Here is a 14,881-nt window from a genome sequence, read left to right on the forward strand (position 1 = left end):
AAGACCAAGTTTTAAATTACTTCAGAGGAGCAACACGATCTGATGAAGCATTATTTAGAAAATGATAATGTGTATGGCCATAAATGAGGTTGGTGTCGTGATCTTGTTTATTTCGAGTTTGTATGCCCATTAGCTAGGGCAACATGAAAAAAAAAGATTTTGTTTGATTCAAACGTTTAGAAACAGTTGTTGTTTAATTCTATTGGTAATTCCAAATAAGTAATGTAATAGTAAGCTTTGGAGAATTTGATTTTTCCCCTTTCAAACAGAATGTCTAAGCATACTGCCCAAGAGGCATTTTAAAGATGGCCATCAAGTGAATTGACTTGCCCTAAAGGGACTTTGCTTTCACAGACTAAAAAGCTGATTTTCCATTACCTATAATGAGCACTGAGCATACAAAAATAATAATATAGCTTTAATTGCATGTTTTCAAATTACATTCTGTTTTTTAGAGTTTTGGAGGCCAAAGCTAAGCTAGACTGGAAGTTAGATTGAATTGCCTTATTTAATTCAAAGAGGCTCAAATATATGACTAAATATCGGTTGCAGAGGCAAAAAAAATTACAGAACTTAACAGCAATTAGATTGCAAGCTAATTAGGTAAATTTTAAATTCAGTCAGCGACCATTCATGGCACCTAATAAAAAGAATAACAACATGATAAAAAAATTTTTTATGGAAAAATACCATTTTGATAAATGGAAAGTAAAATGTAAAATTAATAACAAAATTACCAGACATTTAAAAAAAAAATCTACAAAATTCTCTGAGTTTCCAAAACCTGTGGTAACCCTGGGTCTTGATCTGCTTCTAAACCAACTATGGTACAGTTCATAAATATGATCCAGCCTTGACACAACACATACAAAACCCTGCACCACTTTAAGTTATCAGGACACGGCAGTTTGATATGAACACCTGTCAATCAGCCGAGCTTTCCAATGAAGCACCACAAACTACGCTCTAGCTCTGACACAAGTTTTAATGCACTATATGCACAGCAAGTGTTTTCATGAGTGTCATCAGGAGCAGCAGGCGAGCACAGAAATTCCACTGAAAATACTGTGGTAAAATAAATTTCCATATTTTATAGACATGGTGTGGAATGGAATTTAATTGTTCTTGTCTGGTGTGAGATCCGCTTCATATCGTATCACAATCAGGCAGTTAAGATCGCTGATTTTAAAGAAAACAGATCTTAAAAGTGGCTTTATGATGGCATGACAGTTTTGTTTGAGGCAACTGGCATACCTTTATAACTGAAATGTGAATAATACACATTAACATTACCCAACGACATTTAAGCTCATGTAGATTTGAAATAAGGACATGACATGCAAACCGACCCTTAGAGCTACAACAAGAGTTTGTCAGTGGCGGTTCTTTGGACAGAGCAACTGATGGCTGCACTGCAGAAAACACACCACAGGAGCACAAGCATTTCTGTCCAATAAATAGCTGATTTTACCACAAATTCTGGTTAACTTGCAAAAAGGGAAAAGAAAGTGAACTGCACAAAAGAAAAATAAACATTGTGTTTGATCCAGCTGGGGTGTTCACATCGAATGTGCCTAGCGCAAGCAAATTGAGCTATTCATGCATAATTAAACGATTTACCATTTTGTTCGCTTCATTCGTGCATGAAATTCGCTTCATTAATAAACAACTGCACAAATAACAAATGCATAATTACTCCAGTTTCATTGCAAAATGCCATATTTTGTTGAAAGAGTAGGGGGTGATCACACTGAATGCAAATTTTACGTCTTTTTCATTCTCTAATCAAATGAAAGCAGAGGCGGGGTTTCCGTTGAGGTGACAGCAGCGTTTGTTGTCAAGACGACTATAGAGACTTTTAAAGATGGAGGAGAGACTAGTGTTCGCTGTTTCAAGTTATTCAAACCTGTATGATTTCACAAATCCTTAATATCACATTATAATTAAATATTACAATTACTGTATAACAACAGCAACACTCGTGCACAATATGTAGCTGATTCAGTAATTGCCTAGAGACATAAAAAAGCACAATGTGGTGTGCTTTGCGTTTCTGTAACGTAGAAACGTGTTCAGTGTAATCGGCCCCTAGCTAACGGTGTAGATTTGTTTGGCGCCGTATGGTTCATCAGATCCTTTAGAGAGCTTGGTATCACTAACTCTTCCAGGAGCTGTGCCTGGATGATAGCTGCTACTAGAGCAAGCTCCTGATTGGTTAACGCTCTGTGAATTTTCGCCAAAGTTTAGATTTTTAAACTCAAACGTCAAACGCCCAGAACGTTAAATTCGTGCCATGTTATACACTCGAATCGCATCATTTGCACAGCCTCATTCACACAAACCATGAAGCAGGATGTCTATCGTGTCTTTGCATAGACTTAAAATGTAATTTCCTTGCGCATAATGCTTCATCCATGTCTGATGTGAACGCACAATTAGGGGCCGTTCTCATATCAGGTCTTTTGCGCGCACATGTTCATTATTTCCAATGGTGGCACGTGGCTTCCATGCGCACATTGTGAGCGACGTGACACGCTCACGCATTCCAGGCACACCTAGTTGAAAACTTCGAAACTTTTCAGAATTCCACAAGTGCACCTCGAGTCACGTGACAAGAACTGAGCAATCAGCTTCATACTTTGTATGGAATATACGCATTTTAGTAGATTAATTACTTCAGACAAACACAGAACACCCAAACACTGCGGTGCATTTTAATTTTCACCATAAATAAAACTTGTATCAGAGCTGCAGCAATGTTTTGTAAGTTTGTCATTCTCTGAGAAAACGCTTGATGGTCGCCTAGCAATGACAAAGGAGCGTAAGTGCAAAGCTCGTTGAAAACGGTGAAGAAAGGGACGCGCTTGACCTTTCCACACGCTTTTAGGCGCGACATGCGGCCCTTTATGCTGTTCACACCAGACGCGTGAATAGATGTGTGTGAGTCTGTGAGTTCATAAACTCCTCCAGAAACTATACCTGGATGATGGAGGCTTTCAGCGGTGCTTCGGACACAGCCGAGCCCAGTTTGATGGACTGTTGTCCGGTGTGGGCAGGAGGATTTTCCTCATCAACAGGCGCTACGTCATAATCACGCGAATGTCCACTGAAGTTCAGATTTTCCAACTCAAGCAATTCGTCAATTGCACAAAATGCTCAACTCGCGCCGCATTATTCGTGTGAATCGCGTTGACTCATTGGAGCATATCGTGCCGCAAGATGTCTATCCGTGTCTTTGCATCGACTTAACATGTAAATCACTCGCGCTTCACACTTAATTCGTGTCTGGTGTGAATGCAGTATCAGACTTAAAGTTTGTTTCCTACCTGATCAGAGATTCTAAAATGAGTGGTGAAGCCCCCTTTTGAAACTCCAGCTCCTTGTAGTGCAGGGCTTTAGCATAGGCCCGACATTTAGCAGCTCTCTCCCCCAGCAGAACTATCCCATTGTCATCTCTCAACGGAAGCGGGCCCTGATTGGCAAAAAGAACAACCACAAAATAAACCAAAGAAAGATTTTAGATATAGAGGACATGAACTGAATGGAATAGCATATTAATCAGGCTAGAACAAAGCACTTATCCCAGAAGGGTTTATATAACAGTCTAACTGGGTAAACTTTTCACTTCACAGCTCTCAACCTTTAATGCCCATTTGCCATGTCACCAGCGGAGGGTGTGAGCAGTGTTTGTTGTGATGGAATAAAAGCGAACAAACGTACCATTGATTCAGACTTCAACACAATGAGCTCATACTAAATATGGAAATAAATCATCTAAGTGAGGAGGGGAACTAAGTCAGAATTATTAGCCCTCATGTATATTTTCCCCCAATTTCTGTTTAACAGAAAGAAGATCTTTTTTTCAACACATTTGTAAACATAATAGTTTTAATAACTTATTTATAATAACCGATAAATTTTTTCTTTGCCATGATGACAGTACAAAATATTTTACTAGATATTTTCAAGATACTAGTATTCAGCTTAAAGTAACATTTAAAGGCTTGACTAGGTTCATTAGGCAAGTCATTGTATAATAATGGTTTGGTCTGTAGATAATCGAAAAAATCTATTGCTTAAGAGAGCTAATAATATTGACCTAAAAAATTTAAAACTGCTTTTATTCTAGCTGAAATAAAACTAGTAAGACTTTCTTCAGAAGAAAAAATGCTATAGGAAATACTGTGAAAAATTCCTTGCTCTGTTAAGGCTGGTTTATACTTCTGCGATGAGCGATCGCCATGACCCACGGTGCATGCCTTGTGCGTAGCTGTGCATTTATACTTCTCTGTGCTGTTGTAGGAATATCTAATCAAAAAGGTCAGGAGAGGATTTTCTTCAATGTCAATTTATAAATTTTATTAGTAATTTATTGGATACCAGTGAATAATTCGATCCACAGAATTCCGTTATCCTCAATGCAATGTCAGAGTTACATTCAGGGGTGCGCAACAGTTTTCATTCGTCACTTGTCAATTATTCTCCAGACCTCCATTGGCCGCACCCATACATATGTCCTCTTTCTCTACGAATTCTCTGAACAAGATTAAGTCTAAACCTTTCTCACCTGCACACATTCTGTATTCAGTTTGAACATATTTCTGCAGACAGGATGTTTTTAGCAGCAGAGCTCAAGGTTATTTTAAACAATCTTCATCTACTTCTGCTAAAATGCTTTATTAGTATGCAAAACATATCACACCTGAGAATAAGTTCAGTTAATATATCACCTTAAAGCAACGCAAATACAAATGTTTAATGAAAAGAAAAAGACAAAAAAATGTTTAAAAAATTATTTTTGTAATTCCATTTTCCCAACACTGTTTGTGTTGCACTTTAATAACACTTCTGAAATGCTAGCTGGAAGTATGTGTTTATGTTCCTCTGTGTCTAGTTTCTTTACTGGTGTTTTATTTCATTCAGAGATGGGAACTGGCAGATGTGCAACAACTTTAATCATAAGGTAAACACAAAAGAAAAGTTTCCATCTGGAGCTCCTTCACAGGACTCCACACTTGTAAACACTTGCTCCAACAGGTTCGCGTGGCTCTCACCCACGCCCACACTTGTCAGCGATACCAAGCCAACCAATCACAGAGCTTGCGCAACGCTTCGTTGCGACGTGTAGTTACATTTTTTGAGAGGTGCCTGTCAGTGTTGCTGTCAGCCACGGCGAGGGCTTTGCGACAACATGAAGGCTTCGCCGGACCATATGCGTGTGCTTGATGTAGAAGTATAAATCAGCCTTTAAACACTAAGCTAATAAGCTAAGCTAAAAATAAGCTAATAATTGTTAACATACAAAAACGTCATTTATTTAAATACAGAAAAAAATACAGGACACAGAAAAAAACATCAGTAAATTAATTTAAGATTTTTGGTGAGATTTTTCATTGTAAAAAAGAAAAAAAAATCAAGCAGCGAACTTCATGAATAAACGTTATTAAATATAAAATATGACAAACTTGCCTGATATTGAGATATTTTTTTGGTCTTGCAAGGTTTGTTAATTAATTAATCTTGTGATGTAGACCTAAAATGATGCTTGCGGTTGAATGTCAGCTTCATCACTGACCTTATCGCTGTGCTCCATGAATTCTGCGAGGTTGAGCAGTGTCTGTGTGACCTCAGCAATATCCTGAGATGTCAGAGCAAGCTCAATGCTGCGAATCAGCTCATCCTGCTGGTCTTCGCTCAGCTCTGACCAGCACGATAAGAACGCAGCATTGAAAAGATCCCTGCAAGAAACAGACAATACACACACATGCTCTGATCATTTCCGTAAAACAGTTGATACTAATTACTTCTGACCATAAGATACATGTGCGTCTTTAAGGCTAAAAGGGTTTCCACACTTTGGTTATCTTCAAACTCAAGGACTTTAATGCCCTCAATGCCCTCAAATTAAAAACTTAAGGTACTGTTACATATTTCAAATAGGAGCAGAGGTGGAAAGAGTACAGAAAAATAATACTCAAGTAAAAGTACCATTACTTGCCTAAAAATATAGTTTAAGTAAAGTAAAGTTTAAAATATTACTTAGAGTATGAGTAAAAGTAGCCCTTTAAAGTATTGAGTATTACGCTGTGACAAAACTTCTTGAACAAAATAAATTCAGGAAACTGTATCTATGCAGTCTATATTACCAGGGCTTGAATATATTTTATTCATAAACTTTTAAGGTCCCCCATGTGAACCCTGGGCTTGTACTGAAATGTACCTCAGTAGAAAAACAGACAAAGAAGGTAAAGTTTACCTAGCCAGTGGTATATACGTCTGTGCCAGAGACCAGCAGGAGCGCAGGGCCGGCGAGGAGGATTCCTTTAGCAATACCACACTAAGACGTCTCAACCACTCCAGCCAGTCATCTTTGGACACCTTCCTGGCTGCACCCCACGCCTGCAAACAGCAGAAAGAGGACTAATAAACAGACAAAACATGTGTGATGAACTCTGATCTAGTCATTAGCCTTGCACGCCACTACACAGAGAGCATTCAGGCATCTTTGTGTGTGATTTTTTTGGTAAATGAAGACAAAAGACACTCAAGGCTGTTGAGTCCATCCATGGGTGAATGTTCAATAATTGAAATTGAATACGATGGTTCGGAAGATAGTGGAAAAAGCTCTCAGGGAACACCTGTGAGTGATTATGATGCGTTCATGAATCGCAGACAACAGACAATGCCTTCAATAGTGCGCCCAGAGGACACATGTATACTATCTCAGTCTGAACAGGATGATCTAGTGTGCTTCTAAAGACAGATGTGGCTCAAATGAAAATATATAAAGTTGAAGTCAGAATTATTAGCCTCCCTATATATATTTTCCCCCCAAATTTCTGCTTAATAAAAAGATTTTTTCAACATATTTCTAAACAAAATATATCAGGACAAACTTTATGGTGGCTTGAGAAAGCCTGTTGAAAGAAGTTTAGTATGTAAAAAAGTTGGATAATATAATGTTGAAGATCCCTGAAGTCACCTATGTAACTGCTTTAAACGTGGACGTGGAGCTGATGCAAATACAAGCATCAGCATTAGGCAGTAAGGCAGCGTAATACAGAGAGTGGACCAAAGTATATCAAATGATCGGTAATTAAAAAGGGAAAACATAAAAATAGAAGAAATATATATTCTTTTATTAGAATCACATCTGATGCTTGTTTTTTCATCGGCTCCATGTCCACAATTTCACGCATTGGGTTAAATTAGGTTTTGCAGTCTCCGTGCTCAGTCCTTTACTTCCACTTTATCTGTTCAGCTGAGGGAACGGAACCAACTCTGTGACGTCAGACACATCGACATTCCAAGATGGCGGTGCCCTAGGTCTAAAAGCTATAGAAAGAAAAGTTGTTTTCTTCAAAATGGAGTTTATTTAATATATTTTCAAAAATATAAAGTGGAATCTAATGTGCAAAATAATGTAAACTGAGTGCTTCATTTCCCCTTTAAATTGACATGTAAAGGCTTAACTAGGTTATTTAGAAAAGTTAGGGTAATTAGGCAACTTATTGTATAACAGTGGCTTATTCTGAGGACAATAGAAAATAAAATGTTTTTTAAAAAATTGAAAACGGCTTTTATTCTAGCTGAAATAAAACAAATAAGACTTTCTCCAGAAGAAAAAATATTACAGGAAATACTGTGCAAAATTCCTTGCTTTTCATTTGACAAATATTTGAACAAGAAAAAAAAAATGCACAGGAGGGCGAATAATTTTGACTTCAACTAATATATATATATATATATATATATATATAAATACTGTTATGACAGCTGTTTTAATGTTGAGTTATGATTGAATCGCCGTTACGAAACACGTTACAGTTATGAAATGGTTTGATAACAAGCAGGAAATATTTTTGGGCCAAAGACATGACCACATTGAAATGGTCTATATATATATATATATATATATATATATATATATATATATATATATATATATATATATATATATATATATATATATATGTATATGTATATGTATATGTATATGTATATATATATATATATATATATATATATATATATATATATATATATATATATATATATGTATATGTATATGTATATATATATATATATATATATATATATATATATATATGTATATATATATGTATATATATATGTATATATATATATGTATGTATGTATGTATGTATGTATGTATATGTATATATGTATATATGTATATATATATATATATATATATATATATATATATATATATATATATATATATATATATATATATATATATATATATATATATATATAGACCATTTCAATGTGGTCATGTTTTTGGCCCAAAAATATTTCCTGCTTGTTATCAAACCATTTCATAACTGTAACGTGTTTCGTATATATATATATTCAAGAGATATGCTCAGCATGAATTTAGGAGGATTCATTTCCTTACAATTTGAAAAGATTTTCATTCTTTACATTCTTTGACATAAGTTTATTAAAGACAGTGCGATTCAATTTCATCATTTCAAGATGTGAAAGAAAATGACTAGATGTTATATTCAGATTTCCAAACCTTGAGCCAAAGTTAATTTTATTGGGACTGTCTGATATTAATAGAGAGATTGTTCTGCTTCAGTATCTATACATTCATGTGGACATTCCTACCAAACTGTTACTGGCAAGTGCAAATGTTAACCACAGATGCTCTGATATGTGAGTGTGAAGTTCTGAAGGTTACAAACCTTCTGAAGAGCAGTTGTGCTGACGTGCAGCTTCTTCATAGGTCCAGATTCCACTGGGCCACTGACCAGTGTGTCACTTTGATTACTACGCAATTGTCTGTGCTGAAATATTAGAGGGTCCTCTTCCTCTTCTGCTAAAGTATAACCCTGACAGAGAAACACACACACACACACAGGTTAGCAAAGCCAAAAGAAACACACGTGTGTACACACATGCACAGTTGTGTTCAGCTAAAACATACCTGCATGCACAAAAGACAGCCTAGAAAGGGCACCAAAACTTTTAGAATTTTTTTTTTTTGTGTGTTCTTGCGGTTTATGTACTAGCAAAATACCTAAATAAAATTGTATTACATTTATAATATATATAATTATTTGGGCACGGCACAGTATCTTGTTATTATAGTGTTAACACATTAATTAATTAACACAGACAATTAGTTTGTTGCACGTTAAAAGATTTTTGCTTTTTTATTTTAAAAGTCCATTGTGTAAATTCGTGAATGATCATTATGAAGTAAAGATTTCCCGTGGTTATGTTAGTAGGGAGTAGTGAAGACTGTGTAGGGACCCTGCAATTATGACCATAATTCCCACATAAATCTCTCATCTATCGAACTAATTATCTGAGAACATTGTGCTCCAAAGACAGGAACTGAGAACCACTGATTTTATAATCACTTACTTATCACTAAACGCCCTGGCAGTGGCTAATAGCTTTGGTTTTAGATTTAATTTGATTACATTACTGTTTAAGTTAAGATTTACAAGATATTTTTAACTGTTAAAAAGTAAAGAGAATACTGTTATAAAAACACCTCCGTTGTTTAATGTGTTATTGCAATTTTTCATATACTGTACCAGACCTTAAAAAATAAGTGCGCAATATACTACTTTTGAATTCATTGACGAATTTTGCATATAAAAATGCAATTAATCGAGATAAATTGCAGAAAGAAAAAGAAATCATGTGATTAATCGCAATTAATTTTCTTTAAATGGTTGCCCAGCACTAATATTTATATATGTTATGCAGTTCTGTGCTAAAGTCAGGCCCGCAGTTACATTTGTTGTTTTAGTGAAGGAATAATGAGATTATACAAACACTACCTGACAAAAGTCTTGTCGCCTATCCAAGTTTTAGGAACAACAAATAATAACTTGACTTCTAGTTGATAATTTGGTATCAGAAGTGGCTTATATGAAAGGCAAAGGCCTCTAGATTAAGCTTATTTTACCAAAATAAAATATGATCATGCCTTGATTTGTGATTATTTAATTAGGACAGTAAGGTCTGACTTTGCTTAGACAAAAGTCACCTAACAGAAATAATGTACAGTATAGAATAGAAAGTCATGGTGCAGTACAAAAAGAAGGAATATTGTGTACGACTCCAATGAGCTTGGAAGACTGCATCAAATAACTTATTAATAAAGTCATCTGGAATGGCAAAGAAAGTGTTCTTGCAGGACTCCCAGAGTTCATCAAGATTCTTTGGATTCATCTTTAATGCTTCAATAATGTTCAAGTCCGGTGACTGGGGTGACCAATCCTAGAGCACCTTGACCTTCCTTGCTTTCAGAAACTTTGATGTGGAGGCTGAAGTATAAGAAGGAGCGCTATCCTGCTGAAGAATTTGCCCTCTCCTGTGGTTTGTAATGTAATGGGCAGCACAAATGTCTTGATACCTCAGGCTGTTGAAGTTGCCATCCACTCTGCAGATCTCTTGCTTGCCCCATACTGAATGTAACACCAAACCATGATTTTTCCTTCACCAAACTTGACTGATTTCTTTGAGAATCTTGGGTCCATGCAGGTTCCAATAGATTTTCTGCAGTATTTGTGTTGAATGGGATACAGTTCAACAGATGACTTTTTGGAAAAATGCCTGCCACTTTTCCAAAGGATCAACTAGAAGTCAAGTTATTATTTATTGCTCTCAGCAACAAGACTTTTCAATTAAATTCATCTTTATTTGTATAGCGCTTTTACAATGTAGATTGTGTCAAAGCAGCTTCACATAGAAGATCATAGAAAATTGAAACAGTGTAATTCATTGAAACGGTAGTTCAGTAGTTCAGACTTTTGTCAGGTAGTATAGATTACTTTTATTTCCTTTTAACCAAATACAACCAGAAATTACAGGTTCTGGTTTGATTTAAAAAAACTGATAAAAAAAGAAAGTCATGAAATGGCCTCCACAGAGTCCAGACCTGACTATTATATACAGTATGCATAGGCAATATTTTTGAGATTTACCTAGAGAGAAAAGGAAAGATAGAACATGCTAAATCTAAGGAAGAACTCTTAGAAACGCTGAAAGACGCTTGATATTAAATAGCACATAATTTCAGAAAAGACTAAACAAAAAAGTCCAAGCTGTAGCTTTTTGCTAAAGATGTCACATTAAAAACACAGACTTTGGTTGCAAGTCTTTTGATTCCAAAAGTAACTTTGTTCTGAATAATGTGTACATATTTCCCAGAGATGGGTTGCGGCTGGAAGGGCATCCGCTGCGTAAAAACATGTGCTGGATAAGTTGGCGGTTCATTCCACTGTAGCGACCCCGGATTAATAAATGGACTAAGCCGAAAAGAAAATGAATGAATGTGTACATAATTCCTATATTTTCTGATTTTATATTAAAGGTATAGTTCACCCAAACGTAATGACCCTGCACTCCCTCCATACCTTTTCGACAGATATATTTGTGCAAAAGTATTAGGCTTCCAAAGCTGGTGGACTTGCATAGTACTATATATTAACATTGGAATAAAGCTGTGCCTCTGTGCCTTGAAAAATAATGTGACATCATTTAGGTTGCACTAGCAAAAGGGAGAAAACATCTGTATGTAAATAAATAAAAGGTTTATTCTTCAAAAAGGGGTAAAAAGTTCCCACTAGCTTTATATGTTGGACATTCTATGTTCAAAAAAAAAAATGATGCATGTCAATGGCAAGGACAAGATTAATTCTGGATGCCAAGAGGCCACGTGCTAGAACAGGAAGTCTGGGTTCACTAGCAAAGAATGAGGGGTGGTTGACACAGGAGGCTACAGTAAATGCAGGAAACAGAGGCAGGCTTCTCCATCAGAACACAAGAGGAGGTTTGTTTTAGACATGAATTGTCATCAGAGACCTAGTTTATGTAGAAAATCTGCAAATAGGAGGCAGGATGCTGACCTTGACGATACGGCAGATGAGAACATCATAGCGTTGGTGATTGATGCGGTGTTTCAACATCACTTTGTTCACCATAGGAATAAAGATCTGATACTGTGAATGAAACAAAGACAGATTAATTTATACACTATTTTAAACAATGTTTTTTTTAAAACCATGAACATTCATTCAAATATTAACAGTTGAATGTCAACACAATTCTATAAGGTCTTTAAGTATTTTCCACATGATTAAACCATAATTGTAATGTACTGTAATTATATTTGAAGTCAGAATTATTAGCAACCCTGTATTTACACTCACTGGCCACTTTATTAGGTAAACCTTACTAGTACCAGGTTGGACCCCCTTTTGCCTTCAGAGCTGCGTTAATCCTTCGTGGCATAGATTCAACAAGGAACTGTAAATATTCCTCAGAGATTTTGCTCCATATTTACATGATAGCACCACGCAGTTGCTGCAGATCTGTTGGCTGCACATCCATGATGCGAATCTCCCGTGCCACCACATCCTAAAGGTGTTCTATTGGATTGAGATCTGGTGACAGTGGAGGCTATTTGAGTACAGTGAACTCATTGTCATGTTCAAGAAACCAGCCTGAGATGATTCACGCTTTATGACATTGTGCGATATACTGCTGGAATTAGCCATCAGAAGATGGGTAAACTGTGGTCATAAAAGGGGTGGACATGGTCAGCAACAATACTCAGGTAGGCTGTGGTGTTGACACAATGCTCAATTGGTATTAATGGGCCCAAAGTGTGCCAAGAATAATCCCCCACACCATTACATCACCAGCAACCTGAACCGTTAATACAAGGAAGGATGGATCCATGCTTTCCTGTTGTTGATGCCAAACTCTGACCCTACCATCTGAATGAGACTCATCAGACCAGGCAACATTTTTACAAACCTTCCACTGTTCAATATTGGTCAGCCTTTGCAAATTGTAGCCTCAGTTTCCTTCTCATAGCTGACAGGAGTGGCACAAGGTGTGGTCTTCTGCTGTTGAAGCCCATCCGCCTCAAGGATTGATGTGTTGTGCATTCAAAGATGCTCTTCTGCATACCTCGGTTGTAACGAATGTTTATTTGAGTTACTGTTGTTGTACCTAATAAAGTGGCCAGTGAGTGCAGATTTCCCCAATTTCAGTTTAGTTTAACAAAAAAAAAAAAAAAAAGATTTCCCCCCTACACATATCTAAACCCAATAGTTTTAATCACTCATTCATAATAACTGATGTCTTTTATCTTTAACATGATGGTAGTACATAATTTTTTACTAACTATTTTTCAAGATACTAGTATTCAGCTTAAAGTAACTCAATTAATTAGGTTAATTAGGCAAATCAGGGGAATTAGGCAAATCATTGTATTAAGATGGCTTACTCTGTAGACAATCAAAAAATATATTGCTTAAGGAGGCTAATAATATTACCTTAAAATGTTTAAAAATTTTTAAAATTTAAATAGCTTTTTTTTCCAGTCGAAATAAAACAAATAATACTTTCTCCAGAAAAAAAAACATGAAATACGGTGAAATACGGAAAAAAACACAGAAGAGCTAATAAGTGTGACTTCAACTGTATGTAATGTATAAACAAGAACTAAACAGACAATTACAAAATTAAGCATACATAAAAAAAGATTCAGTGAATTGAAATCAGTATTCACATCTAAAGTTACAGAATGATTTGCACTATCCTCTTTCATTTTAGAATCAACTTAGTAGCAGCACTTTGACTCTTTCTAAACGAATGGGAGGGTAAGCATATTGGAATGATTATTTTGATTCCATACGGTATAATAAAATGGTGTTGGGAGTGAATGCGAGCACATGTGTGTGCATGTGCCTAAAAGCCCATCAAGTAGGAAGTACACAAATAAAGCGTTGCTCCTCGAACACAGGAAACCGATGATCGTGGCCTGCAGTGATCAAAGGGATCAGAACATGCGTCTGGTGTTCATGATGGCCACATGTTGACTGGTAATTTTAAAAGGGTTTTTGGAAGAATGGTTCAAGCGATGACCTCATTCCTGTCCCTGATTGAAAGCCTCTTTGTGCATTAAGACACTAGGAAATAATTACACAGCTACTTCATGACATAAAACTCTGGATATTGGTTTAATAGTTTACTTTCAAACTGTTAAGGCATCATTAGAGGCACTGCCCCTAACGAAAAGATAATACTTTTAAATATTACATGTGAATCTATAACTATTAGACAGACTTGGGGTAGATTTAGAGCTTGTACCTTTTTACCAAGCTGAAAGACTAGTGAGGACAGTGTGTCCATGGAGGTGTTCCTCAGCTCTGGAGTAACATCTAGAGTGCGAACAATGGGGTGTATAATTCTGGAGGCATAATCCGTGAAGTCCAAAGATTCAGTCAGGCGATCTAAAGTCTCCAAGGCAACCCTAAACAACAAAAATAAAACAAGCAAAAGTAATTAAAAACATTTAGTTAAACTGTCAATATGTCAATATATGACTCAAATCTGGTGGCACAAAGGATCTTCCCTTCATGCATTTAAAATCCTTTAATGCATGGCAAGCCATTGATTCTCCAAATTATTCCATGATGTTATAGACAAGTTAAAACTAGTTTTGCTCTTTACAGCACAATATTTGACCGATTTTTTGGCATGTTAGATCTTCTAGCCCTTGATCTGAATCAGTCACGAGCAAACAGAGAGGGAGGGTGTGTGCGAAATTGATAGTGTGAGTGCATGTGTGCATGTAAATGATACAGGCATATAGTACCTAATACTGTAGCTCAGGGGTCTCAAACTCGCAACCCGCGGGATGATAGTTTGTGGTCCCCACCTTAATTTGAATGTTTAATGTAAGTGCGGCTCGCGAGTTTGATATGTGTAGCCCTTTACAGTTTTGTGTGTGGAGCTGAACGAACCCACCAATCACAGTGGGGTATATGGCTCTCAGGGGCAGGACTGGGGGGCATTAACTTGTGCCCAGTGAATA

General features: G+C 36.3%; 1 protein-coding gene across 1 annotated transcript in view; it reads right to left on the minus strand.

Annotated features, from left to right (window-relative positions):
* The window catches only part of mtor (mechanistic target of rapamycin kinase), a 269,916-nt gene that overhangs the window by 169,146 nt on the left and 85,889 nt on the right, over window positions 1-14,881 (minus strand). The window contains exons 23-28 of the mRNA XM_056463247.1: window positions 14,155-14,317; window positions 11,901-11,993; window positions 8,718-8,864; window positions 6,257-6,399; window positions 5,576-5,738; window positions 3,327-3,472 (exon numbers count right to left, since the gene is read on the minus strand). Coding sequence (XP_056319222.1) covers window positions 3,327-3,472; window positions 5,576-5,738; window positions 6,257-6,399; window positions 8,718-8,864; window positions 11,901-11,993; window positions 14,155-14,317 — 855 coding nt within the window. The remainder of the gene's footprint in view (window positions 1-3,326; window positions 3,473-5,575; window positions 5,739-6,256; window positions 6,400-8,717; window positions 8,865-11,900; window positions 11,994-14,154; window positions 14,318-14,881) is intronic.

This window comes from Danio aesculapii, chromosome 8, assembly GCF_903798145.1.
Source record: "Danio aesculapii chromosome 8, fDanAes4.1, whole genome shotgun sequence".
In the NCBI taxonomy this organism is placed as follows: Eukaryota; Metazoa; Chordata; class Actinopteri; order Cypriniformes; family Danionidae; genus Danio; species Danio aesculapii.